Source organism: Strix uralensis, chromosome 4 (genome assembly GCF_047716275.1).
Source record: "Strix uralensis isolate ZFMK-TIS-50842 chromosome 4, bStrUra1, whole genome shotgun sequence".
NCBI lineage: Eukaryota > Metazoa > Chordata > Aves > Strigiformes > Strigidae > Strix > Strix uralensis.
The window spans coordinates 57793852-57819167 of record NC_133975.1 but is presented as its reverse complement, the minus strand read 5'-3'; the positions used below and the strand labels follow the sequence as shown (position 1 = coordinate 57819167).

General features: G+C 37.1%; 1 protein-coding gene across 2 annotated transcripts in view; it reads right to left on the bottom strand.

The window, feature by feature from the left end:
• Nucleotides 1-25316, bottom strand: part of GSTCD (glutathione S-transferase C-terminal domain containing) — a 77635-nt gene that overhangs the window by 7351 nt on the left and 44968 nt on the right. For both annotated transcript variants that reach the window (XM_074866863.1, XM_074866864.1), the window contains exons 6-10: nt 8211-8326; nt 7950-7994; nt 7424-7552; nt 3051-3184; nt 1250-1280 (exon numbers count right to left, since the gene is read on the bottom strand). In XM_074866863.1, the coding sequence (XP_074722964.1) occupies nt 1250-1280; nt 3051-3184; nt 7424-7552; nt 7950-7994; nt 8211-8326 (455 nt within the window). The remainder of the gene's footprint in view (nt 1-1249; nt 1281-3050; nt 3185-7423; nt 7553-7949; nt 7995-8210; nt 8327-25316) is intronic.

Below are 25316 nucleotides of genomic sequence, written 5' to 3'. Positions count from 1 at the left end.
AATGTATTGAAAAGAATGTTAATCAATAAAAAAAATAATGGCAGGTCCAAATCCACTGCACTGCTTTTATCATCTCAATCTGTGGACAATTATTTCCATGTAAATTAGTAAAGTGTACATAAACCAGACTGTCATGAAGATAAGATCAGTGTATTACCAGATAACTGAACTTCCCTATATAAGATGGCTGGAAATTTTCTGATTTTTTTAAATGCCCTCATACTTGAAGATTAAAAAGGATAATCTCCGTTTTCCTGCTACATATAGCATCTTTGCTGTGCTCACTGTTCCAAAAACCATTTGGATATTAGAAATACCATCTCCCTCTCATATTTCTGTTACAAAGGATTATTCTGCATCTCTAGTATACATTTCTATATTGTAAACACCAAGACCCTTGTTTAGGATTTGACATGTAAACTCAGTAAAGTTTCTATATAGCCTTGCTTCTCTTAAATTGAAACATTTTCTTTCTACCACATTAAGTACATCTAACCTTCGAATTTCTGGTTGCTCATCACTAACTAGTTTAAATGCACTAGCAAAGCTTAATAGATCAGTACCAGTTGTCTGCTGTCCACCTCTCTGCTCTTGTCCTTTTTCACTCTCTTGTCACATGTTATCTTCATTCTGTCAGATCTGCAGGCCTCTGATTCTTTCTCCCACCTTCCACTCAGACTATGTCCACACAGACCCTGGCTCCCAAGCGTCAAAGCACATTTGAATATTTTTGAAATAATTTTGAATAACATTTTTAAAACAATACCGTATAAAATTCTTGCTGAGTATAAGCTCTTGCTACTCACTATGTCCAATCTTCTAGACATAAACTAGACAGAGATATCTAATGTTTATCAGAATCTAGTATCTATAAAAGCAGTAATTTTACCTAAAAAACGGTAAGACATTTTCACAGTATAAACAGTTGTATTTAAGACCTAAATAAATTGGTAACCTGTAACTGTTAACTGATGCATGTTGAAGTATTGTAGGAATGGTTTGCTTACACATGATAAAAAAGTTATCTTGTGGAGAAACTATTTAATTTTATTGAAGAAAAAAAGCTTTAAAAATTGGATGGTAGAAAGAAAGCAACACAATGACATCTGCATTACTAATGAACTTTTCACATAACGTGCTTCTCCTTGCAATTAAAAGATAGCCACTTATATTCCATTTGATAAGAAGACCCAGTGAAACACAGGAAACTGCACATAACCCTCTTCCCCCACCCAATCCTTTTACATACCTTGTAGGACAAAATTTCTTTGAACTGATGACTAAAAAAAAAAAAAAAAAGACCAATTCAATTAACATCTAAAAAAACAGAGGTGGAAAATAGAAGCGATCATTACATACTTGAACACATTTTAAACAAAATAGCAATATCTGTATCCTAGAGAAAGGTATTTAAAAAAAACCCAGAAAACATTACAGTTCCAGTTCACTAGAAATGGAAAAGTGTATCTGGTGTTGTCTTTTTTTTTCCTATTGTATTATTCATAAAAATTCTCTCTTTAAATCATTATAAATGCTAACACAGATTTACTGGCATTTCTAGAGTCACATAAACACTTTATATTACATGTACACAACCTCTAGAAATGCATATGTTTTGTTTGTGTCATAAAAGGTACCTCTACAGTGGAATTGAGTATAGAACACAGGCAAATACGGGGATATGTGCAGGCTATCATGTTTTATGATCATATCAAATAAGGCAGAAAGAAAAAGCAAACCCTAAAATGTAGCTTGAGCTAGGGCTGATAATTTTCTACATAGGATTACAATGTTAGATTCAAAATCTTGGCAAACACAAAACTGTGTTTGACACTCTTGCAGCATCTACATCAAGTTTTCTATCACAGTGAGCATTTCCAGACTTCATGATCTAAAAATGTCAAAAGTTAAACGGTATCCAGTCAATTTTAAAACAAGTCAACAGAGAACAGCTATATACCTGCTAACTTTAAAAGGCTTAAAATTATATTGCCTCTTCCTTAAGAATAATTATTTGTTTTACTGTGTCACAAGAGAAGACAAAACTGGACACACAAAGAGATGGAAGAATCAAATTGACTAAGAAAGCACTGTTAAACACAATTTTATCAAACTTATAAATTCTAAATATTTACCCTCCATGCACTTCTGTGACAGCACACTTCGATATTATAGAAAAATATTTAAAATGGATGCATAAGATTTTTTTTAGATTTGTTAATTCCTTTTAAGACAGCATGTTTCAGTATCTTATTTTAGCAGGTATATACCTAAGACAATGTTGTAATTCCTAATAAAATTAAATCTGACTAATCTTGGACATACAAAACACAAAGCTCAGGTTTATGAAAAAAAAAAAAAAACCAAACAACCCACAACCCTCTTCCCTCATCTAGTTCTGCCTCAGAAAGCTGTTAGCCTCTTCTACTACTTTATGCTTACCTTTTACATTTTATTTTTATCAAAGGCACTATAATTCTTAAGCCTAAGATATATAAGTATCTCCAACATGACAGATTTGAAGATGACAAAATATCTACAGTTCATTGAAAAAGTATTAAAAACATGAACTGAAATACAGGAGAGCTTGTCTACTTGGCAATAAATCAGAAGAGTTTCACAAGCAGTAAACTGTGGTATAAAGCAGACCCACTTCTTTAAGCTGACTGCTTACATCTTTCTCCAACATTAAAATGTCAATTCCCCTTCTTACAATAATTTTCATGAGTTTTCTATTAACTTTGTGATTTCAAGGTAAAAGGTCTGCATATTACACAGATTTCCACATACTGTATCTACTATGTTGATGGTATAAAGTCTTCTGAACTATGAATAGATAAATCCAGAAAAAACCCAGGAATTACCAATCTGTCTCCCTCTCAGGACAGGTTTGCAAAGAGAACCAGGAGGAAACAGTTGCATTATAACTGTGAACCAATTCAGCCTAAACACTTGCAATGATCTTCAATTGATTAATTCCATACTTTTTAGTATTTTCTTCCTTCATTTAAGTTGAAATTTTAAAGCTTATCTTGTTCGCTTTAGTTTACCTTCGTGGATATTTAAACTTCACTGTGTTTTGAATGAAGCCGTAACAACAAGGAGAAATGACAAAGGCTGCCCGTGACTTGATGCAGTGTTCGATCACCATGTCTGTTGCCACACCACATGCATGCAGAGCCACCTAGAGTGTTAAAAACAAAAAACAAAGAAACAAGCAAATTCTTTATAGCAATGTTCTAAATACAATCATGTTGCAGTATTTTTCTGGATGACTGAGTTACTTAAATATATGAGGAAGTTTTTGGAATGAAAGCTGTTATGCCAAAGGCCTGGTCCTTAATTCCTCAGTTTTTCGTTCCTCTCTTTCATATCTATGCTGAGAAAAATTTATGGTCTATTCCATTAACAAGGCAATCATCAACACTGATCAAGGGTCACTCACCAAAAGCACTCAAAAGGTTGGTGCACTGCATTGTGATATCAAATAAATCAAAAATTAAGCTCCAGAAAAATATTAAAAGAAAAACTACTATGGTGATTAGTTGTCAAGTAGAAAGGACTTAATACAAAGAACTATTTCAAAACTGTATTTCAACTTAGCAGTAAGCAAAGTAACAGATATACCTGAAGGTCACATTTAAAGAACATATACACATAAATTTTGAGCATTTCATTGTAAGGTATTGAGTAAAAACTTCAGAAAACAAAGAAGGGGCTGGGGAAGTATCAAATATAACTTGCCCTCCTTTTTTCTCTCCTTATTCTTTTCTTTCTTTTTCTTAGTGATGGGCTCTCAAACTAAAACTAGAATGCCATTCAAACACAACAGCTACCTGTAAGCACTGATGTGTGTTTGGGTAACGCACAGACCACGCAAATTCTTCATGCTCTCCTACAGAAAGGCAAGTTACTGCTGTACTCAATATATTGCAAGGAAAGGCAAGCAGCTCTCTCCTATATATATATACCTGTGATGCCAAATGGGTCAAGTAAAATGGAGGCATTACTTTCTCTGCCTTATTCCATGTATTCAGTAGCTCAGAGTAGACCTGGTGCATACACATTGATCTATGTTTTCATTAAACTGAAGACATTTTTGAGGCACATTTTTAATTCTGTGCAGTGGTGCAGATTTGTATGACTGCATTGTTTGCTTTTTGTTCACTGTAAATTTAGGAAAAGGTTTAAAACTGCAAAGCTCAGATTTCAGGGTTCAAAGTTGTTTTTCAAGGTACAGCAATTGGAAGATAAAAACTTTGCTCTCAGATGCAGATTAAAACAAAGACTTTTTTGTTTGCAGACTCCTTGATGTAAACTCAGCTGAGCAGACCATTAATCATCAGCTGAACTATAACTGCATACAGATAGCATCAAATATTCTTGTCTCAAGCAGAATATTAAAAAATTAATAATAAAATAATTTCACAACGAAAGTTTTCTACTCTCATGAATATAACAACAAAAATAGAACAAGTTTAACATCAGAAATAAATTCTTAATATCACAGCTATCAGATTATCATGGAATATAATTATAGTTACTTTGTCATCTATCCAAGCAGAAAACAAAGACCTCTGCTTTGCTTGCACGTTTGGAAAAGAGACTTTAAAACAGCAGTGAATAGCTTTGCTGAGTCTGTATGAACTTTTACACCAACCAATTTCCTCTCTGGGTTTCTCAGAATCAATTTTGTTAAGCAAAAAATCACAAATAAAATTCAAGACAAAGCTTTCTCAGGATATCCTACATTTTAAACTTGCTACCTGAAACAAAATAAAAAGTGAGGACTAATGCAGATAATGCGTTTGGATCACAAGTCCATGTATCTGTAGACACAGGAAAACAAAGTGGCCCCTGAAGAGAGCAACAGAGCTAACGCAGAGTGAGATCATTGTCCTGTATTACTCCTCTGGTGCTGCAACTCCCTTAGAACAGCCTAGTGCACAGAGAAGGCTTCATGAAACCTCACAGGTTCACTTTAGTGATCTTGAAAAGAACTCAACACACTCAAAAATATACCCCCCCCCCCCCCCCCAACCAAACCTTAAACTTTTCATCTTGTTCTCACAAATTAGCTGAGATAGTACTACAGAAGTATTAAAACCAACTAAGATCTCAAAGACTCCTCTGGGTGTTGGCATATAAATGAACACTGCATGGAAATATTTGGAAGCTTTCACTTTTAGACAGAAATCCTTTATTGTGGTTGGTGGTTATACACAACATGTAATAGTGTAGTGTACCAGTACATTTGGCACTCAAACAGGTTGTTTAAGTTCATTACCCCAACAATCAATAAGGGTAGAAATTTTATGTGGAGCAAAAGGGAAGTGGTCAACATATTTTTTTTTTTAACCTGCTTTTGAACTCCTGGCAGATAACAGATGAGAAAATAGCTAAGTAATACAGATTTGATGTCAAGGTAACTAAAACGCATATAAACATGTTTTAAACTAATACCAAAAGCAGAGATGACTACTTCTGGCACTTTCATTTTTCTATACCTCTTTACATTTCAAGCACTATAACCAGTGAATTTCTTGTCATTGTGTCCACCCTCACATTTACACTGCATTGTTTTACTGGAAATGAAGTCATGCAATGAGTGAATACCTTGACAAGCCTCAGAAGATGGGTTTAGAACTAATGCATTGCCAAACTTTGTACATATCCACGTATTCTGGTATTATATTGTCATTTTTTTATCAAACCAGTGTTTATGACATAATGATACAAAGGCAGCTAAACTTTACATTATTTACCTTCAAACAACACCAAACGCTTGTGCTACTGGTCAGTAAACCAGCCAGCTGGTGGCTGCATAGGAAAGTCAATCCTGAGTTAATGAGCTAATCCTGAACAGTGAATCATGGTAGGATACAAACTAATTCTGAAGCTGAGATTGATATAGGTCTCCCAAAAAAGGGAAAGCTCCAGATTTGTCTGTTGAATAGACTACAGAATCAAGTCAAAGAAACTGAAATCACAGGCCTGGAAATTAAGAAATTCCAAGTGAATTTTTCTGACATATACTTCAATATTTTCCTTGTCACAAAACTCACAAGAGAATATAACAATTTTTTTATTAGAGATATTTAACTTAGTATTAACCTTAGAAACAGACCCCAAAAAAAGAACACAGGAACTCCAACAATCACAAAATTGGAGACTCATTTCACTGAAAAACTATTACACATTTCACACACAGAATTCAGTAAATTATTCATGATTTTTTGAAATAGATCTCTAGGTCATCCAGTGAAATTTATATGACAACAAAGCACAGAAAATAAAGCTAGAGAATTGAAAATTTACACTTGGAAGGACTGGGCTGAAATAATTTATTCTCTCCTCTTTCTCCTGCACTGTATTTCTTTTCCTTTATTTAATAAACTAACCAAATATTAAACAGCACTGTTCACGTACCATAAACCTTCAGCATTAAAGATCCTCAGCTACAGCCGAAACAGGCCCTTGGATGGATGATTTAAAGAACAGTCAGACTCACACTGAAAGCTTGGGGCTTGCTGCAAAAGTTCAGGTTCTATTAACAGAATATAAAACTGGAAGACAGGAATCTTTCAGAGTTACAAAAGACTATTTATGCCTTACTCTTCACTAGGGCTGCAGAACTGTGGAGAGGACATTCATCTCATTTACTTACCGGTCTACCACAGATGCTTCGAATCAGTATTCAAATCACCTACTTTGCTCCTGCAGAACTCAAATTCCTCCTTTGGCCTGCTCATTTACAGTTAACTGAGAGTCAGAATATCACCTGTTGACTGCAATAGGAGTGCTCAGCATGAGTCCTACAGAACTGAGATATCATTCTGCCTTCATAAATATAGCTTGAGTATACTTTGTACATTGAATACACATGTATGTCATCAGTATAACATTCTCTCCGTCATGATAGTTCCTTCTCAGTTTTTTATTGTGTAGTCTTCGAGTTGTTTGTTTTATCTTAAAATGCTTTTACTGTCACCTAACTACACTTCTGACCTCACTTTACTGTACTCAGGCTTAATTTGAGAAACAGAAGTCTTCTCTTCCCATCTTCAAAACCTTCTCCAGAATATATCCATTAATGAATCACTGATTTTAAAATAACAAGATTAAACCGAGAATCCGCCCCACTTTTTCTTCAACATGGTCAGACAGCACTCATATTTTTTATCTGATTGGAGCAGACACTTCCTTCTTAACTCATGTAATATAAAAGCAATGCCGATTTGCAACAAATAATAAATACAAAACAACATTAATACAGATTAATATAACAAGGGTGCTTCTCATAGCATCAAAAATACCTGTCTGTAAGGACACACAAAATTTTCTTCTCATAGGTATTCTAGTTGTTTTAAGAATAATTAACAAGACACTAACGTTTTGAAGTGTAAAAGTTATAATCACTCACCCCAATGTTAAAAGTCCCATGAAAATAGTCCAAATTTGCTTGAATGAACCAAATGTTGTTTAAACCTAGTTCATCACTTCTGTCTTTAGCACGAACCAGAGACAACTCCTTATTTTCTATAAGCACCACCTAGATGTCATACATAGGAGAAAGTAAGGCAAAATAATACTGAGAAATCAAAGCACAACATTACCAACAAGTGCAAAACTTTGTAGTTTAGTTGAGAAAACCTATAAACTACTCGTTGCAGAGCATGAGATCTCCAAAAGGATTAGCAATGAAAAGCATTTAATACTTGCCAACATCATTCATCTTGCAAATACAAAGTATTTTCTTATAATTTTTGTTTTCTCAGGAAAGCACTGCATACATTTGGGATTATGATAAAAATTTGCATGTTTCAAATCTAAGTCCTCTGCTGAGACAACTGTGTCTTCATATTTATTCTCCCTACATGTGCATCTTTTTAAGATGATTATCAGAGACCAAAAGCTCATACCCACCTGTACTTTTAGTTAGAATTTACCTGACATGACGGCATCATGTGAGCAAGAACAATTCCAACATGGCCCTGTGAAAACAAAAACAAACAACAAAATCTGAGTCACTTTTCAGCGTCCCCCGTTGTTAACTCATTACATGATAAGCATCGCCTAACTAGTGACAGAACCTTTGAAAGCATCCAAGATTTCAGTATTTGTACTTTTGCTTTGCAGCAGCAACCACCTAGAACTGCAAAGATGACAGCTGAAAGAAACTGTATCATGCAAACAAAAATATACATTACCCCTCCACTGCAAAAATCCACAATCACATCTCCAGGCTTAGCAAGCTTTGTCACTGCTGCTACCAAATTATTCAATTGCTGCTGCTTCCTCAGAGCCCGGTCTCTAGACATCTTTCCTGGGGATGACAGAGAAAATGCCTAAGTAGTGATCAGAAGTTCTCAATGTTGATAATTTTAAATGGGTAACAGCAAAGCATTGTAAATTAAGTTTGTGACTGAGATTAAAAAATGGCTGGAACACTTGGGCATCCAAATCCACTTTGAGCTAAATTCACAAATATTTGTTAGAGCTTTCTCTATACCTTCAGCATATTTAAAAATTTATTTTCCAATTGTTGCTGTTAATGTATCCTTAGGAACGGACTTGTATAAAGTATTTACAAGTAATTTAATATAAAATAATCAAATCAGTGTAAGGTCTAGCCTGATTATATACCAAACCTGTGAACCATGCCCAGAAACAGAGCTCAAACCCATTCACAGTAAGGCTGCCAAAATAGATCCTATTTACTATAGCTACACAACATCCTTAAGCATCTTGTTTTTAAAAGTTGTATTCTTTCTCCTGACACTTTTCATAATAAGCAGCCCTGTTTATTTAAATGATTGTGTGTGTAAGGAGATACATCTCAAAGCAACTACTCCTGTGTAGAAAAGTCTGGCTTCCCATCACATCTGTAACACAACCAGAAACGGAAAAACTATTAATTTCTTTCAAATGTGCTTGGTGAAGTCCAACATACAGTTGCTTCACATATAATGAATTTGTTTAGTCAGCACTTACATATTTGTAAAGACGCATTTTGTCTCAGTGGGGCTAATAGAGTGCAGACCGACCTGTTTAATTTTCTTGTTTGTTCAGAAAGCAGAGATTGACATAGACACTGACAATAAAAATATTCATCAGCTCATCTTTACAATGAGTTTCCATGAAGGAGGTTTAGGTGTACCAATCATAATGTTCTCTGAAATATGAACATACTTCCTACTTGGAATACCACATTATATTTGAGTATGGGTACTCTCCAGTTTTGTATTAAATTCATTAACTTTGTCTATTAAAAACACATTTTTTCCAGTACTGAGGAGTAGTTCAGAATAAAACCCACAAATCAGTGAAGTTTCCTGGTTGCTACAAAAGCAGTTCAATTCTCATCATCATCATAAATTGCATTTATTATTGTTTAAATCTCTACCCTGAAAATGTATTTTTTGTGTTATATTTTACTTTAAATAACATTTCAGTTCAACAAATAATCCAGCAAATTCAACAAATTCATCAGATAAAATTATCACTGCATTGCTGTGGGTAGAATGAGGAAAAAAAACACTTTTCAAGACATTACATTGTATACTGTCAGGGCAAAGAAAAGAAAAACCAACAACAGAAGGCAGAGGAAGAAGGGCAGAGTTCATTCTGCACACCTATTGCACAGACAGTCATTTAAAAAAACCAAAGTAATGATATTTTAAAAAATATTCCTAGGTGACTGTGCTCCATGTCAATATTAAAACAGGTACTACTTCTTAACGGAAATTAAGAGACTGAATACAACCTCCTCACTTATCAACTTTGTAAGTATAAACCAGTACATTTTATAAAAATAAAACCACTGTTACATTTCAAACATTTTTCACCCTTTGTCAAAGTTGCCATAAAGAAGATTATGCTTTATATACATCCCAGAAAATGAAGCTTTCTAATGACAAAAATGTATACAGGGATTGTGGGTATGAAACATTTACCACATTATGTAAAGTAACAAATACATTTTAAGGAATCATCTCTTTCACATGAGTAGATCCTTGGAAAAAGTTTTTATGAAAGACTATACTGGAAACCCTAATTCCTTGTGTGCCAAATACCTATGTGAACTGCTCCACAGATTGCCTTTAAGTTTCATGCTTCTATTTGATAACCTAATGTTCAAATGTTCTCAACACCTACAGTTCTAACTGTAGCCAGTGGAAGATGCAGGTATTCCAGCATGTGCAAAATCAAGCACTGTCACGGTACTTGAGCTAGAAATTCAGCTTATGAGGTCAAACCTGTAATTTGTTAGATAGGTGGGTATTGTGCTATTATACCTAGAAAATCCTATACCTAGAAACCACACAAGTACGTTCTCTGTGTACATGTATGCACATACCCGCACACACAACCACAATGAATTGTTTGAGTTTTAAAAAGTAGCTGTTGTCCTGCACATAGATTTAATCTAACTGAGGCTACCTGGGCAATAAAATAATCAAGAAAACTAATTTATATTTGTCTGCTATATCCCCCACACCTGAAATACAGCTGTGGCAAGGGGGTACAGTTAACAGGGACTTTTATCTTGATAATACAGACTACTACTTGCATTTGTTTTCATCAGTCAGCAGATCTTATTGTTTCTGTTTCAATTATTTTAATTCTACCTGATAAAGTACTTAGTAAAATAGTTGTTGCTCTAAAACAGAAAAGAAATGACCAGATGCCTTCCCCTTTTATGCAGGCAGCAAGAAACTGAGTCACATCTGAATTCTTTCATCTGATAAGCAAACAGGCAGCCAAGCAAGTCCAGACTTCCTAACAGATACACAGCTTCCTTAGCAGCCCACTAGAAGCTGCCCACGCACAATATCTACATCTGACTATGATTACACAGCTCTAAGAAGAGTGACTGCAGCTCAGCTCAGTAAATCTGAGCTTGCTTTAAACAACCAGTTTGCACACATACAGCAACACTGCTATGACAGCTCTGCATTTAGGGCAAGCCAGCCTTCCCGAAATGTGTTCAGCTCCTATTCTGCTAAAACCCAAGTACCGATTTAAAATTAGCTCAGCTTATCTTTATAAACTGCAGGCACACTTCTAACTGTGGTATAAGCCTACTCTTGTGATATTGAAGGTCCAGAACTAGTGGACAGCAGCAGCAGGCACAAACAGCAAGAAGGATACATGGACATAACTCCTGATCACTACTGGATAAAATTCCAGGTTCAGTTAAACACAGAAAAACAGGCTTTCCAAAAGCATGATAAAAGCATAAACAGAGTTTTTTTGTTATACAGAATTCAGTATGGACTTGCCCTTTGAACCTCAAGACAGCCAAAGCACACAGAATCCCTTAGGAATACACTGCAAAGATAAAAGTTCAGCTCTGTTCTCCAAAATGGGTTTGAACACAACAAAATTTGCCTCATAAACTTAGGTGGCTTCATTTACAGTGTGATGCATTTTTAACATGGGTTGGTTCTCACAAGCATTAGGTAAAAAAAACCTAAAACAAAACCAACTTTGACCTTTACAAATTTTCTTTCTACTTGGTGAAAAAAAAAGTAATAAAAGTACTTAAAGCTCATTCCTGGTATGAAGTTGCAAGCTCCCTTTGTGGAAAGCCTTTAGAATTCAAGGCTTCCTGAGCTCAAGTAACTGCCATAATTAACTTAATGGGATTTGTTGTAAATGCTTTTTTCCCCTGATAACTTTTGTATCGCTCTCTTATATCCACTTTCGACTTCAATATTCGTAATTATGAGAGGGACCAGGCAGACAATTCTGTTTCCAATTCCTGCCTCTCAACAGCATTAGCACAAATGTTCTGAGCCATTTTCCTGCACAACACTTGAAGGACAGACCACACCTGTCATGCCACAAACAGCACAAAAATCCATGCATGCAAATGCTCTTACTTCCTTATCCAACTTCTCCCCTCTTATTCTCTAATGCTAAAGTTTTCCTGAGAGGTGTGAGATTTATTAATATCAAGTACAACTGAAAGACACCATCAATTTTTCATACTATGCAAAGTTAGCAAATAGATCCTAGAGACACTAAAAATCAAAAAGTATAATGATAACAGGTTTCATCAGCAACAACAGATTCACTACCTGAGTTGACCTCCTGAATATTAAATTAATAAGAAATACTTAAAAAAAAAAAAAGCCTATAGCTTTAAAAACTCTCTGAAAATTCAGTCTTCGTGATCATCAACAAACAAGGTTTCGTCTTCCCTTACTGTGCATACAATAAGTAGCATATATTCCCTTGAAAGATGGAGAGAACCAAGCTTGAACCAATAGGTTTTTTTTGTCTGCTCTACCTCTGTATTTTGAGCTTGGTATCTAGAATTATGGAAACACAGGGAGCCATAACATAGCCTATAGAGAATGTTTGTTAGCACAGCTAATTAGTCCTTCATTAAGCAAAGAGGCAATGAATTAAACTAGAACTTCTGCATCTAAAAATACTACAGTTCACTTTGCATTTCTGAAGCCCTGTGATGGTGAACAATACTGTTGTCTTCAAGAACCAATAAAAGAGAAAGTAGCTTGAAATTTAGCCCTACAAGGCAAAAACCTTGAAGAATGTGGCCTTTTTCTACAATATACTGAAAGGCCCCCATAAAATGGTTTGTTGCCCTCGTAAGAACCCAACTGACAGATTGCCATACAGTCCCAGAAAGATTCATATTCATTTTCAGTTAATGATCATAACAAAAGTATTTTGACTTCACAAATCAAACTTTATTGTTAAGTCGGACCTTGTCAAGCAGAGTTTTAAAGTCTCTGTGGCACTTACAGATCTTGCATTTTGGCACAAAGAAATGTAACTTTTCAGAAGGCAAAAAGTCTTTATTTTTATATTACCTTTTGTCAGTGTCCAAGTTCATATAATCCTTCAGTCCTCAAATAACACTTCCATATTTCTCAAGTTAAACTTGAAAAGTCATAAAAGTTTCCTTAAATGAGCAAAACCCAAATATCACCTCTAAGACTTTAACCCTATTCAACTCTGAAGTCATAACACCGCACAACTGAACACACAGCTACCAAAACAAACATATAACACATAACATGCATTCTCCTATTCCATATAGCAGAATTGCATACTTCTATTGTTTTAGCACAAGTATCTTTTTATTAGGTTTTCCAGAAGCCTGAGATAATTCAAATGGTAATGTGTCTACTTTTCCCAGAAATTCAGGTAGAGTGTATTTATTGTTATGTTGATTAGGGAGATTTACTCTTAGTACAGCAAAAAGACTCGGTAACTATAAGCAAAAGCAACAGTTTTATTATTTTATACTAACCTGAACAAATTTTTCCAGAACAAATGCTTTTATTTTCCTCTGGTAGTTCCTTACAATAATTCAGCACATTCTAATTATTTCTTAATACTCAGTTCATATCTCCTTTGCCTTGATGATGTCATCTCCAGCTACACTACTTTTGGTGCCTGTTGGCAGGTGGAGGGATTGCCTGCTTCATTGTTTTGGGAGTGGTTGTTGTGGTTTTGCATCATGGGTGATTTTTTTCTTTTTACATGTAGTATTTGTGAGATTAATATAGCTGTACAGTGGTTCCCATGCAACCGCTAGAAAAAGCGGAATTCAAACAGATGAAGGATGCCAGTTCAGCTGACATTTATTTACAAAGAAATACTCTCACTAGTCACAAATAATAATACCTTCTTAAAAAGAACTTTGCCAAATCTGGCAATAAATACAACTAGCAAGGACAGTAACTTTGTTGGGGTCCAGTGGTCACTTTGGTTACTTGAACAATATTCTTCTTCAACTTCAGCTGCTTTAATTCAATCTGTGTGGGCCTGTGCTGAAAGTTGAATATCTGCCTTCCACCTCTACAGCCTGGGGCCACCTTCCAGCTGCCCCCTTTCACTGCACTGACCTGACTCCCTTTCCCTCCCTCCCAAGAAGGCAGCTGTTAGCTTTCAGCCACATCTGTTTCCTACTCTTATTGCATGACCACACCAGAGGAGAGAGGAGAAGTAGCAGGAGATGGGCCAGCCAGTCTAAGCATCATCTACAAGTATGCCGTGGTAAAGACCCAGTTGAACTGCAGTCTAAAATACATACTCCATCAAAAGGCAAAGAGGCATGCGATAGGCAAGTGTATCTCAATCCTCCTCTACCTCTCACCTCCCTTTTATAACGATGAAGGGAGGCCACTTTGACTGGGAAAATGGGATGATTATCTTTTTTAAGCAGTATCTGAACTCAATACAGAAAATAGTGTGCTTGTGGTTTTTACACTTGGGTATAACTCAAAGTGGGGGACTCAGAAAAGAAAGCATGGCTGCTGAGAGAGAACTCTGACCACATCCTGTATCGGGACTTGAATATCTCCTAAATGATATAAATCTGTCCATTTAGAAGCAAAAAATTGCATTCTTCAGAGTATGGTTTCAGCTTCAGGAATAAAGCAGGCTCTTACAGAGTAGCTGTAAAACAACACTGCAAAATGTCCCTAACTGATGATTCCTCATGGCAGTCTAGATTGCAGAATGACACTAACCTTGGCCCTCCACTTGTCAGGCTCAGTATAAATTATTTTCCTTATGTCCAACTCCCTTATTGTTGCATAGCTTTGTGAAATAATTCAGTCTGGCTCTTTTCATTGATGCCGGAATACAAAGTGTCTGTCAACTGAAATTTACCTCTTACTTACAAAGAATGTACTCTTTTACTAACTGCATTAAGTCCAAGGGTCAAACTGTGAGCTCTGACATGAATGCAGCATTCAAAGGCTGGCCTCTAACACAGAGTAGTTTTGAGAAAGAATTTTGTGTATTTGTTTTTACTATTTTACATTAACATATAGTATAAAGTAATTTATTAGCAATAATCTTGCTTCTTCATCTTGAGAATTCTCTTTCATTTGCTAAGAAAAATAAAGGGACACCTAAATGGAAAATAAATTTGAGTCCACCCAAAAAAGGAAGTCTGATCCAGACTAATGCTAAAACAAATCATTTGACATGTTAAAATGAAATTTTACAAGCTTATGAAGATATGAAACCGACTGAGAAGCAAAGCTGAAAATACTCAGGAAATGCAGAACCTGCTATATTTGGTCATAAAAGTATTTCTTATAATGTGGGATATTGAATCTGCTGGAATTGACAGTGACAAAGAAAACATCAGTCAAATTATAAAAAAAAGTTTCAATGTTTTTACGTTTTCCATTACATCGGTTCCCTTTAAAATTTAATACAATTAACTGTGGGTGAATACAATAGGTGAATTTTCCAAATGACTCTCACTGAAAAGTAAATGGAAACATTTAATTCAGACCAACTTCAAAGAATTTTCAAGTAGATATTTAATCAGCATTTTCCTTACATTGAGGAGATATTTCTGGGTTATCCTACCTGCAGCAATGTTTAAAGACATTTCAGAAGGCCAGGGACAGACTCATCAGAAGCAAGAGACCTACTTTGAAGCAACACAAAATATCTAGTTCTGCAGCCAAAGCTCTATGTCGGAAATTATGTTTTATTGTAGAGAAAACTACATCAAACCTTAATTTTTTTCTGTTTCATTCCTCTGATCTTGTTACCTTTCCAAGATCATCTTCCCAGGGTATACCCAAAAGGCAACCTGCAGGTGGGGAAAGTACATGGTTTTTGGCTCTTCAGACAATATCATAGAGTTGTAATGTGATATAAAGAGAGCGGGGCCAGAGATCTCCAAAGACTACTGGGATAATTAAATGCTCAAGCCTTTTCAAGAGACATATCTACAAGGTGCAGCAAAAAGATGCAGTTACACAAGATGATGGCAACTGTACTGGCTCTTTGAGTGGTAACAGTCCTGTTAGTGCAGTGTTAAACTCAAAAACTCAAATTCCTTTGTCTCTACTACTATTTTTAGGGAATCCTCAGCTTGTTTCTCTGTAAGGTGCTACACTGCACCCTATGAAGTAGGTCTCATTCACTGATTAATCGAGTATGTCCTAGTGCTGTACTCCACATTAACATGGTATACGCGCACTTCAGCTTCCTCCTTGGCTTTCCCTAGGCACTGTGACATGGTCCTAGAAAGCAAACCAGCATTTTAGGACAGAACAGAATTGTTTTGCACTTACAAAGACTGATTATAACAATTCTTGTAGGTTTTCTTAAGCATATGACCATGACTGAAGCCCTCAAAGCGTAAATCACTTCCTCTATTTAACCAGGTATAAATTCCTATGCAAAAATCAGACTAGAAGATAAGCTTTACTAATTGTATCACCAAGCGACATTAACCATCCTTTTCCCTAATTCTGGATATAATATTAAAAGAATCGTAAAGTACAAAAGGGAGCTTGCAGGTGAGTTGAAAAATTGCTCACTGAACTCCTCAATAGAAAAATGTAAGTAAAACAGAATAGCATCTATGGTGAACAACCACCTGCTTCCTAACTCTCCTACATAGATGACTCAAGACAATCTATCATTATTTTTTAGTTCTCAGAGAAATAGGAGCCCATTCTATTCCATTTAAATTGTCATGTTTGTTTATAGAGGCTAAAACATTTGCTCAATTAGATACAAGATCGGATAACTTGGGGTATTATTCACTCATTTGCTCTTCCTTTACTTTTGCAACTTGCTTTTCCGATGATTTTTACCACACACTGGATATGAAAATATATACATATGCATATATATGAACATATATACATACATATATATGTTCATACATATGATCTTTTCAGCTTAGACTTTCTGCATTGGCTTAACATGATTTCCTCTTAAAACAGATTTCCCACTGATTTAATTTAGAAAGTAACTGAGTTGGGTCAAATTGAAAAAAAAAAATAATCTGGCTCTGATTCTATAATTATTTCCTTACTTCTCTATCAGAATTTTAATGTATTAATCCTATCATGAAATATCCTACTTTACCACTTGAGAAGTGGACCTGTGCAAACCTCATGAAGTTCAACAAGGCCAAGTGCAAGGTCCTGCACATGGGTCGAGGCAATCCCAGCACAAATACAGGCTGGGCGAGGAGTGGATTGAGAGCAGACCTGTGGAGAAGGACTTGGGGTATTAGTGGATGGAAAACTGACTATAAGCCAGCAATGTGCGCTCACAGCCCAGAAAGCCAACAGTGTCCTGGGCTGCATCAAGGGAAGTGTGGCCAGCAGGTCGAGGGAAGGGGTTCTACCCTTTACTCTGCTCCCATGAGACCCAATCTGGAGTACTGTGTCCATCTCTGGGGTCCCCAGCATAAGGACATGGACCTGTTCAAGTGGGTCCAGAGGAGGCCACGAAGATGATCAGGGCGCTGGAGCACCTCTCCTGTGAGGACAGACTGAGAGAGTTGGGGTTGTTCAGCCTGGAGAAGAGAAGGCTCTGGGAAAACCTTATAGTGGCCTTCCAGTACTTCAAGGGGGCTACAGGAAAGATGGGGAGGGACTCTTCATCAGGGAGTGTAGTGATAAGATGAGGAGTAACAGTTTTAAACTGAAAGAGGTAGATTTAGATTAGATATAAAGAAGAAATTATCTACTGTGAGGGTGGTGAGGCACTGGAACAGGTTGCCCAGAGAAGCTGTGGCTGCCCCCTCCCTGGAAGTGTTCAAGGCCAGGTTGGACGGGGCTTTGAGCAACCTGGTCTAGTGGAAGGTGTCCCTGCCCATGGCAGGGGGGTTGGAACTAGATGATCTTTAAGGTCCCTTCCCACACAAACCACTATGATTCTATGATCACAGACATAAGCAAAACAGCAAGTGAGTAATAAAACCCAGCAACATTAACTGAAGGACTGTGCTTTTATTATTGTTCTCCACACCTCACCTCTGCCTGTTTTTAAGCTCTCTCTCCATTCGCTCTTGGAGAACAAAAGTATGAGCTAAAGTTTCATGGAAAACACTGTTTTATAAAGCAGGTTGCAACAGAGAAAATCTAATTTTCCTCTATTTTTACTATTAGCATTTTATAAAATAATTTGGTTTATCATGTTACTGTTTGTAGCAGACAGAAGGATATCGTGCTGCCCAGAGTGCATTTTTATGAATAGAAGTAATCAGCAACCACATTTATCCAAAGAGTTCAGAGGAAGGCTTTTTTTTTTGGTTTTGCTGGGTTTTTTAACCCCTGAGTGGATGTTCTGGAACTATGATATCTGGAAACACATGCCTTTACTTGTTGGTAAAAGGGCATGTAAAAGCTTACTTTTTAAAAGAGGTAACAAGTACATATGCCAATTCTACAGATTCATGTATTTCTAAAAGCAGCAATACCTACTAAATGAAGAAAATTGCTATTAAGTTGTCTTGGTATAAGAGTCTATTTACCTTTTCCTACCAGATCACTGGGTATTCATTGGTACTTTGTGCCTTAACTTTTCCAGTTCATCACAACAATAACTAGATTTTCAGGAAAGTTGTGTTGTTTTGTGCTATTTTGATTTTTAAACTAACCTCTGATCAGGATAGGACTAACAAATAGGTTGGCAAAAGCCAACATTTGATGCCCAGAGCCTCATTACAGCTAAGAATACATAGCTGCTCTGCACTTTGCAGTTCAGAATGCATCAGTCTTCATTCTGCAGAGACCAGACTTTGCACACTTGAATGTTCCTGGCAAGTCTAAGAGAACTAACAGCATTCACAAAGTTACTAATGTGTACACATGTAGAATAACAGCCTTAGCATTCATTGAAGTGGGAAAACAAGAAAACCCAAAAACCCAAACATCACAATAAAGTCTATAAACTATCCTTCTGGAGAACATATAGCATGCACTTGCACTCAACAGATAAGGCCAGAAAAGAAAACTTCAGAGTACACATTATTTTTCCTATACAAAGGATTTTATGATCAAAGGTGGTGATATTTTAGCTACAGTCAAGGGCAGAGAAGAGAATGCTACGACGCATGGTTTAAAATATATAGACATAGGAAAATAATAAAAAGGACAAGACAGACAACTGAGCTCCACAAGAGCATTTTATTGGTTTTTTAGATATGAGTCCCTTCTGATCTTACTAACCAATCTGCTCTTTATTAAGACAAAATAGCTTTATCACTTCAGGCATAAAAAACCCCTTCATCTCACATACGCTATCTTGGTGTAGTCTAAAAAGGTCAGACAGCCATGAAAACTGACCTTTGACAACCTAAGCAGGAATTTGGCCTGCTTCTGTTTTTGTATTATCAGACTTTAAGCAACAAAAAGAGTAAGTCACCTTTTTTTAAAAAAATAAAGGTCAACAGATGCCAGTAAAAAGAAATTAAAATTAATGCTGAGCTCCCCCTGAATGTAACTATGTTCTACTTACAAAAGTTTTTGCTTTGTTTTTCCAATTGCTCATCTTCAGAACCCATCTTCTGAATATTCAACAAGCTATCCAGACACAGCTAACATAATTTTTACACATCTAATCTAGTATTTACACTGTTTTTAAACTTGTGTACCAGATTATGAAGCCTCCATATGTACTCAAATTAATGGTATCCACACTAGTTTGTGCTTGTCAGAGCCATGCTCTTCCAAGTTTTTCACGTTGTAATATTGCCAACAGCAATCTTTAGAAAAATCATGTATCAGCACCTTTCCCAAAACACTAGATTAGTTCCAAAATTTTGAGCTACTACACGTTCAAGCTATCTGACAATGTCTGTTCATCCTTCTCATTCTGAAGATTCATATTTTTAAGCTATTTTTCTAGAATCCCAAAGATTAGGGAATTACTTTGTTTTAAAATGAAAGCAGGCAATATTATATAATCATGGACTTTCAAGGAAGATATCAAACACCGTGTCATGACAGAACTGAGAAAAGAATGAAACTGCATTTACCCTTCTTTCACTTCTTTTTCTCACATTTATTCATATACTGCCTCTCCTGCACTCCTGTCTCTTTTTTTCCTTAATCTCTCTCCCTTACCTCCACTTCTTTAGGGTCAAGATGTCACAAACAGAAGTTAATGTGTTCAGAATTCATGAGCAGTTGATCATAAGGATCATAACTGATCCTACTGGACTACATGACCACCTGAGGTCCCTTCCAACCTGAATTATCTTATGATTCTACAAATGGATATGTTACAGGTAGTAAGATTTCTAAACATCTTGCTCAAAGAGCAGGTGTCAGAGAAAACACAGTACAGCAGACAGATTTGTAACAGCTTTACAGCAGTGGTGTTCCTTTAAAATTACATCTCCTGTCCTCACCTTACCTCCTCTGTTGCTGCTACCTGAGCCTTTATCTTACAGTCCTTAGGTGCCCAAACCCATCTATAACTTGCAGCAAAGTGTTTGAGTAAGATCTGAGGAGAAAAGCACATCAATACAAACCTTAGAAAGTGAAAAAGGAAAAAACTTTCGGGGAAGAATAAGGGAAAGGGAAAAGCAACTTCTGCTGTCATGAATGTGGAAAAAGGAGTGCTGTGTTTACCCATGAATAATATTATACTAAATGTCAGGTTTGTGAGGTAGGGGCTGCTCCCTTTCTGCAAAATTTCTTCAGATGAAGATGTCACTGCCTGACAACGAAACAAGAATCAAATGGTTTCTTTACCTCTCACAAGCCTAACATACTGATAGACAGCTACTGTCTTGCTGAGAAGGGGGAATGGCTAATTCCTGCTGAATTCAGCGCTCACCAGGGGCTAAAAGCAGTTGTCTCTCCAGAAACAGGAGAGCTTCTTGCCCATCAGGAAACAGAGACAGGCCCTTGTTGAGGTCAGAACAAGGGCCAGAAGCCCCTGCCATTCATACTCACAGCTGTTCAGCAGGATCTTGCCTCCAGGGAACAAACTCTCAGTAGTTGAGAGGCAGCCTATACACAGTGCATGCAGGAACACAGCAGATTTCCCTTTCTAAGCTCCTTATGCTGAATATCTATAACTGATTGTTAAGGAAAAAGAGCTAAATGCCTCTTTACAGTAAGGAGTAGCTAATCACAAGTAGTTGAAGGTAAGACTGAAAGACACCTTTTGATGTATTTCCCACCACAGCCTCTAGTTAAGCAAAAATAATTTTAAATATTAGGTATATTATTAATTTGGATGATTCCTGTCTCTGATTTGCTTATCAATAAGAGTGAGAGAACCTAAACTAATAATTCAGAAACAGGAAGAGCTGACTTTGAAGACAGATACGATTTATTTGGCCCTTATGTGTCAAGCAATTGAACAGCTGGCTGCTAGACAAGCACCAGTACTTTCAGCTTAACGTTACACATCATGTCTGTCTACTGTACAAAGATAAAGGGCTGGAGGAATCCCTCCAAACACATAACCTAATGAAAAAGAATTTCACCCCTGAAAATTCATCCTGCATTTCACTCATTATAAAAATTAAATCTTTTTCAGCAACATGGACAGTGGGATTGAGTGCACCTGGAGCAAGTTTGCTGATGACATCAAGCTGTGTGGCACAGGGAAGAGATGCCATCCAGAGGGACCTGGACAGGCTTGAGAGGTGGACCTGTGCAAACCTCATGAAGTTCAACAAGGCCAAGTGCAAGGTCCTGCACATGGGTCGAGGCAATCCCAAGCACAAATAAAGGCTGGGCGAGGAGTGAATTGAGAGCAGACCTGTGGAGAAGGACTTGGGGTATTAGTGGATGGAAAACTGACTATAAGCCAGCAATGTGCGCTCACAGCCCAGAAAGCCAACAGTGTCCTGGGCTGCATCAAGGGAAGTGTGGTCAGCAGGTCGAGGGAGGGGATTCTCCCTCTCTACTCTGCTCTCATGAGACCCCACCTGGAGTCCTATGTCCAGCTCTGGGGCCCCCAACATAAGAAGGACAGTGACCTGTTCGAGTGGGTCAGAGGAGGTCGCAGAGATGATCGAGGGGCTGGAGCACCTCCCCTGTGAGGACAGGCTGAGAAAGTTGGGGTTGTTCAGTCTGGAGAAGAGAAGGCGCCAGGGGGACCTTATAGCAGCCTTCCAGTACTTCAAGGGGGCTACAGGAAAGATGGGGAGGGACTCTTCATCAGGGAGTGTAGGCATAGGATGAGGAGTAACAGTTTTAAACTGAAAGAGGTAGATTTAGATTAGACATAAGGAAGAAATTCTTTACTGTGAGGGTGGTGAGGCACTGGAACAAGTTGCCCAGTGAAGTTTGGCTGCCCCCTCCCTGGAAGTGTTCAAGGCCAGGTTGGACAGGACTTTGAGCAACCTGATCTAGTGGAAGGTGTCCCTGCCCATGGCAGGGGTTTGGAACTAGATCATCTCTAAGGAACCTTCCAACCCAAACCATTCTATGATTCTAAATCCCACACTTCAAAGGTTTTGATGACTGATTCATAATTCATTAACATTTTAATAAGCAAATATAACTTCATTTCACAATGGCTGGATATGAATTCCAAACAACGGCATTCTAGTTGCACATGGGAAGGCCATGGTTACAGATTTCTACCTTGTCTGATCTACACCGCAATTATTACAGCACTTATAGCTTGATCCTGTATAAATCTGGAGTTTATGAAAATTGTACTCAATTCAATTAATTTTACTCTATTAGATGAGTGTGTCTGGTATTTACATGGTTTATGTTAGTTAAAAGGGCTGAAAAAACATTCAAGAGTTCATAAAAAATACAGGAATTACATGACTGCATCATGAGGTTTGAATTCAGTTTTAGTAACTGTTTGACCACTTAACTGTTTCATTTCTTTTTTTTCTAATTAATTTTCTCAGCAAAGTTGGGGTGGGGGGAATCAAAATGAACTGCAGTTTAGGCAGTAAACACAATTAATTCCTTTTAATACTCAGCTAACTAGGATGTTTTCCATGCAGTTTTGAAGTGAGTCACCAGCTTTGGATAAGTGCTCTTTTAATCTCTGATACTGAAGGTCAGTGTCTACTTCTGCCAGGTTACCAGTCTACCACTGTAAATGCTGATGATCAGAATGAAAGTTTATTTATTATAGAATGCAATTCTGGAGGTCAAACAAACTTTTGTTATGAGTAGTACATATGACAGATTTTGAAAAAAAAAAAAGTTATTTTCAATTAGCATTTCTCTTTCCATATTCTTTTCCCTCCAGTGCTTTCTCATACTACAAACACAAAATGAGTAAGCCACAAGTGGCTGAGAGGGCAGTCCTCTAGTCATAATTAAGTTCCTGTTATGGAATGTTAGCTGTGTAGTTGTGCAGGTAGCATACCACAGCCAAGTATGGTTAGCAGATAGTCCTTTGATATGTTTATGGTGCTCTGGGTAACCAATTTGGGTCAGCATTTTCAGCTTTGAGGAGCTCTGTAACTATATAAAACCAGACCACTTGCTAAGCAACTTAGGCATTTACTATTATGAAAAAAACAGGCTTCAAAACAAATATATTCATATAGTCCATTGGTACCCAAACCACCTTCAGAGTTCCAACAGATATGTTATTTATACACATGAATCAAATCAGGGCATTTTGCAGAATGCTCCTGTTCAAACTGCTCCTTTTCATTGTTGTCAGTAATCCAAACCACCCACTCAAATCCTTCCAAATTAGGTAAAGCACAAATTGACTATAATCAGCACCAGCTAATTATAGTGCAGTGGAAGACAAACCAATGAAATGAACAGAATAAATACCTACTTTTTTTCTTTCAATATAAATTAATAATGGTGTGATCATCTGATTCATACTTCATAGCAATAGTCATCCATTACAAACAAATGTTACTTTACTGCACACTTTATGACAGAAAGATTGTGAAATTGAACAATACTGTCATAAATAGAAATTTTCATGACAGGTCAAAAACATGCAACATGCAGACAATGTTTTACATCAAGTTTAAAAAAAGAAAATGTAATAAAATTTCAACATGTTTGTGGTGGTTTGACCTTGGCTAAATGCCAGGTACCCACCAAGTCGCTCTATCACTTCCCCCCCTTTCCCCTTTTTTTTCCTCAACAGGGCAAAGAGGAGAAAGAAAATAAGATAGGAAAAAAAACAACCCTTGTGGGTAAAACAACAGCAGTTTTAATATAAGCAAAGCGAAGCAAAGGTCCGTGCGCAGAAGCAAAAAAAAAGAAAACAGATTTATTCTCTACTTCCCATGAACAGGCGATGTCGGGCCTTCTCAGGAAGCAGGGCTCCAACACGCGTAGTGGTTGCCTCGGAGGACCAAGGGTGACCCCACCCCCTTCCTGTTGAGTTGTATGTTGCAGGAAGTGATGGAGCAAGTAGGAACGACGAAGAGTGAACCACATATGTGCGATGATGACCCAAACCTAGCCGGTGCTGGAGTCCAACAGTCAAACATACTGCTCCTGTCCTGAACATCCATCTTGACAGATGGGAGCCAAGTCACTGAACATCTGGAGGAGTGAAGAAAGCTTACGGAATGAATAAATGAGTGTTATGTGGGACCTGGGCATGACGTAAATGGTATGGAATAAGGGGTGGAGACTGTACCGGGTCTGGCTGAGCCAGAATTGGTTTTCCCCTGTAGCAGCCCTCATGGTGCTGTGTTTTATGTTGGGAGCTGGCAGGGTGTTGATAGCACACTGCATTTCTGAAGGACTACACATAAGGGGAAATGCCTCTCTAACACAGAAGTGCCAGCTTATGCCATACAGCACTTACAAATAAATACATTCATTTTCAGAGCAAGTATAAAATACCAATTAGAGACAATTTGGGTATATCAATTCAGAAAGCTGCCTAAAGGCAGCTACCTAAAGGTAGAGAATATTTTAATTCTGGCTAATCCAATGTAAGATCACTTCAGAAACACTGCTGAAAATCTAATTGTCCATACAGTTCTCTACATTACAAATATACATGCTTTTGACAAAAGAGCAAAAGAGAGTCTTTCCTTACTGATACTATAAGGAATAAAAGTACTCAAGCTTGCAAAGATTGTCACAGGTTCTCATTTTCTTGGAATCCAAAGCAGAGGCAAAAATTGGGTTTCCAAGACAATGAACACATACAATTGGCAATTGTTGCCTAATCAATGGTTTTAATAACAAAAAGCTCCTTTTACTTGTGTCTTAAGCAGCTTTTTGACTTTTGTATTATTCTGACATAGTTTATGAAAGCAAATAGCCAGAAAAATCCATAAATCCCTTCAACCACCTTTGAAACAGAGACTGGGATTTAAATCTAAAAAAAAGTTCATGAAAACTGTGAGCACCAGCCCAGTACCGTACTTGAGTCCCCTAGGCTTTACATGTAAAGAACATTAGGAAACAAAGACATGATTTCATCTGGCCCTTCCACAACAAGCAATTGAACAGCTGGCTGCAAGACAAACAGCAGTACTTTCAGCTTAACTTCACACATCACTCCTGTTTACTGTACAAACAGCGTACTTAAGGCCACCTACCTAAACAGCAAGGTCATCTATAAACTTATCTCCA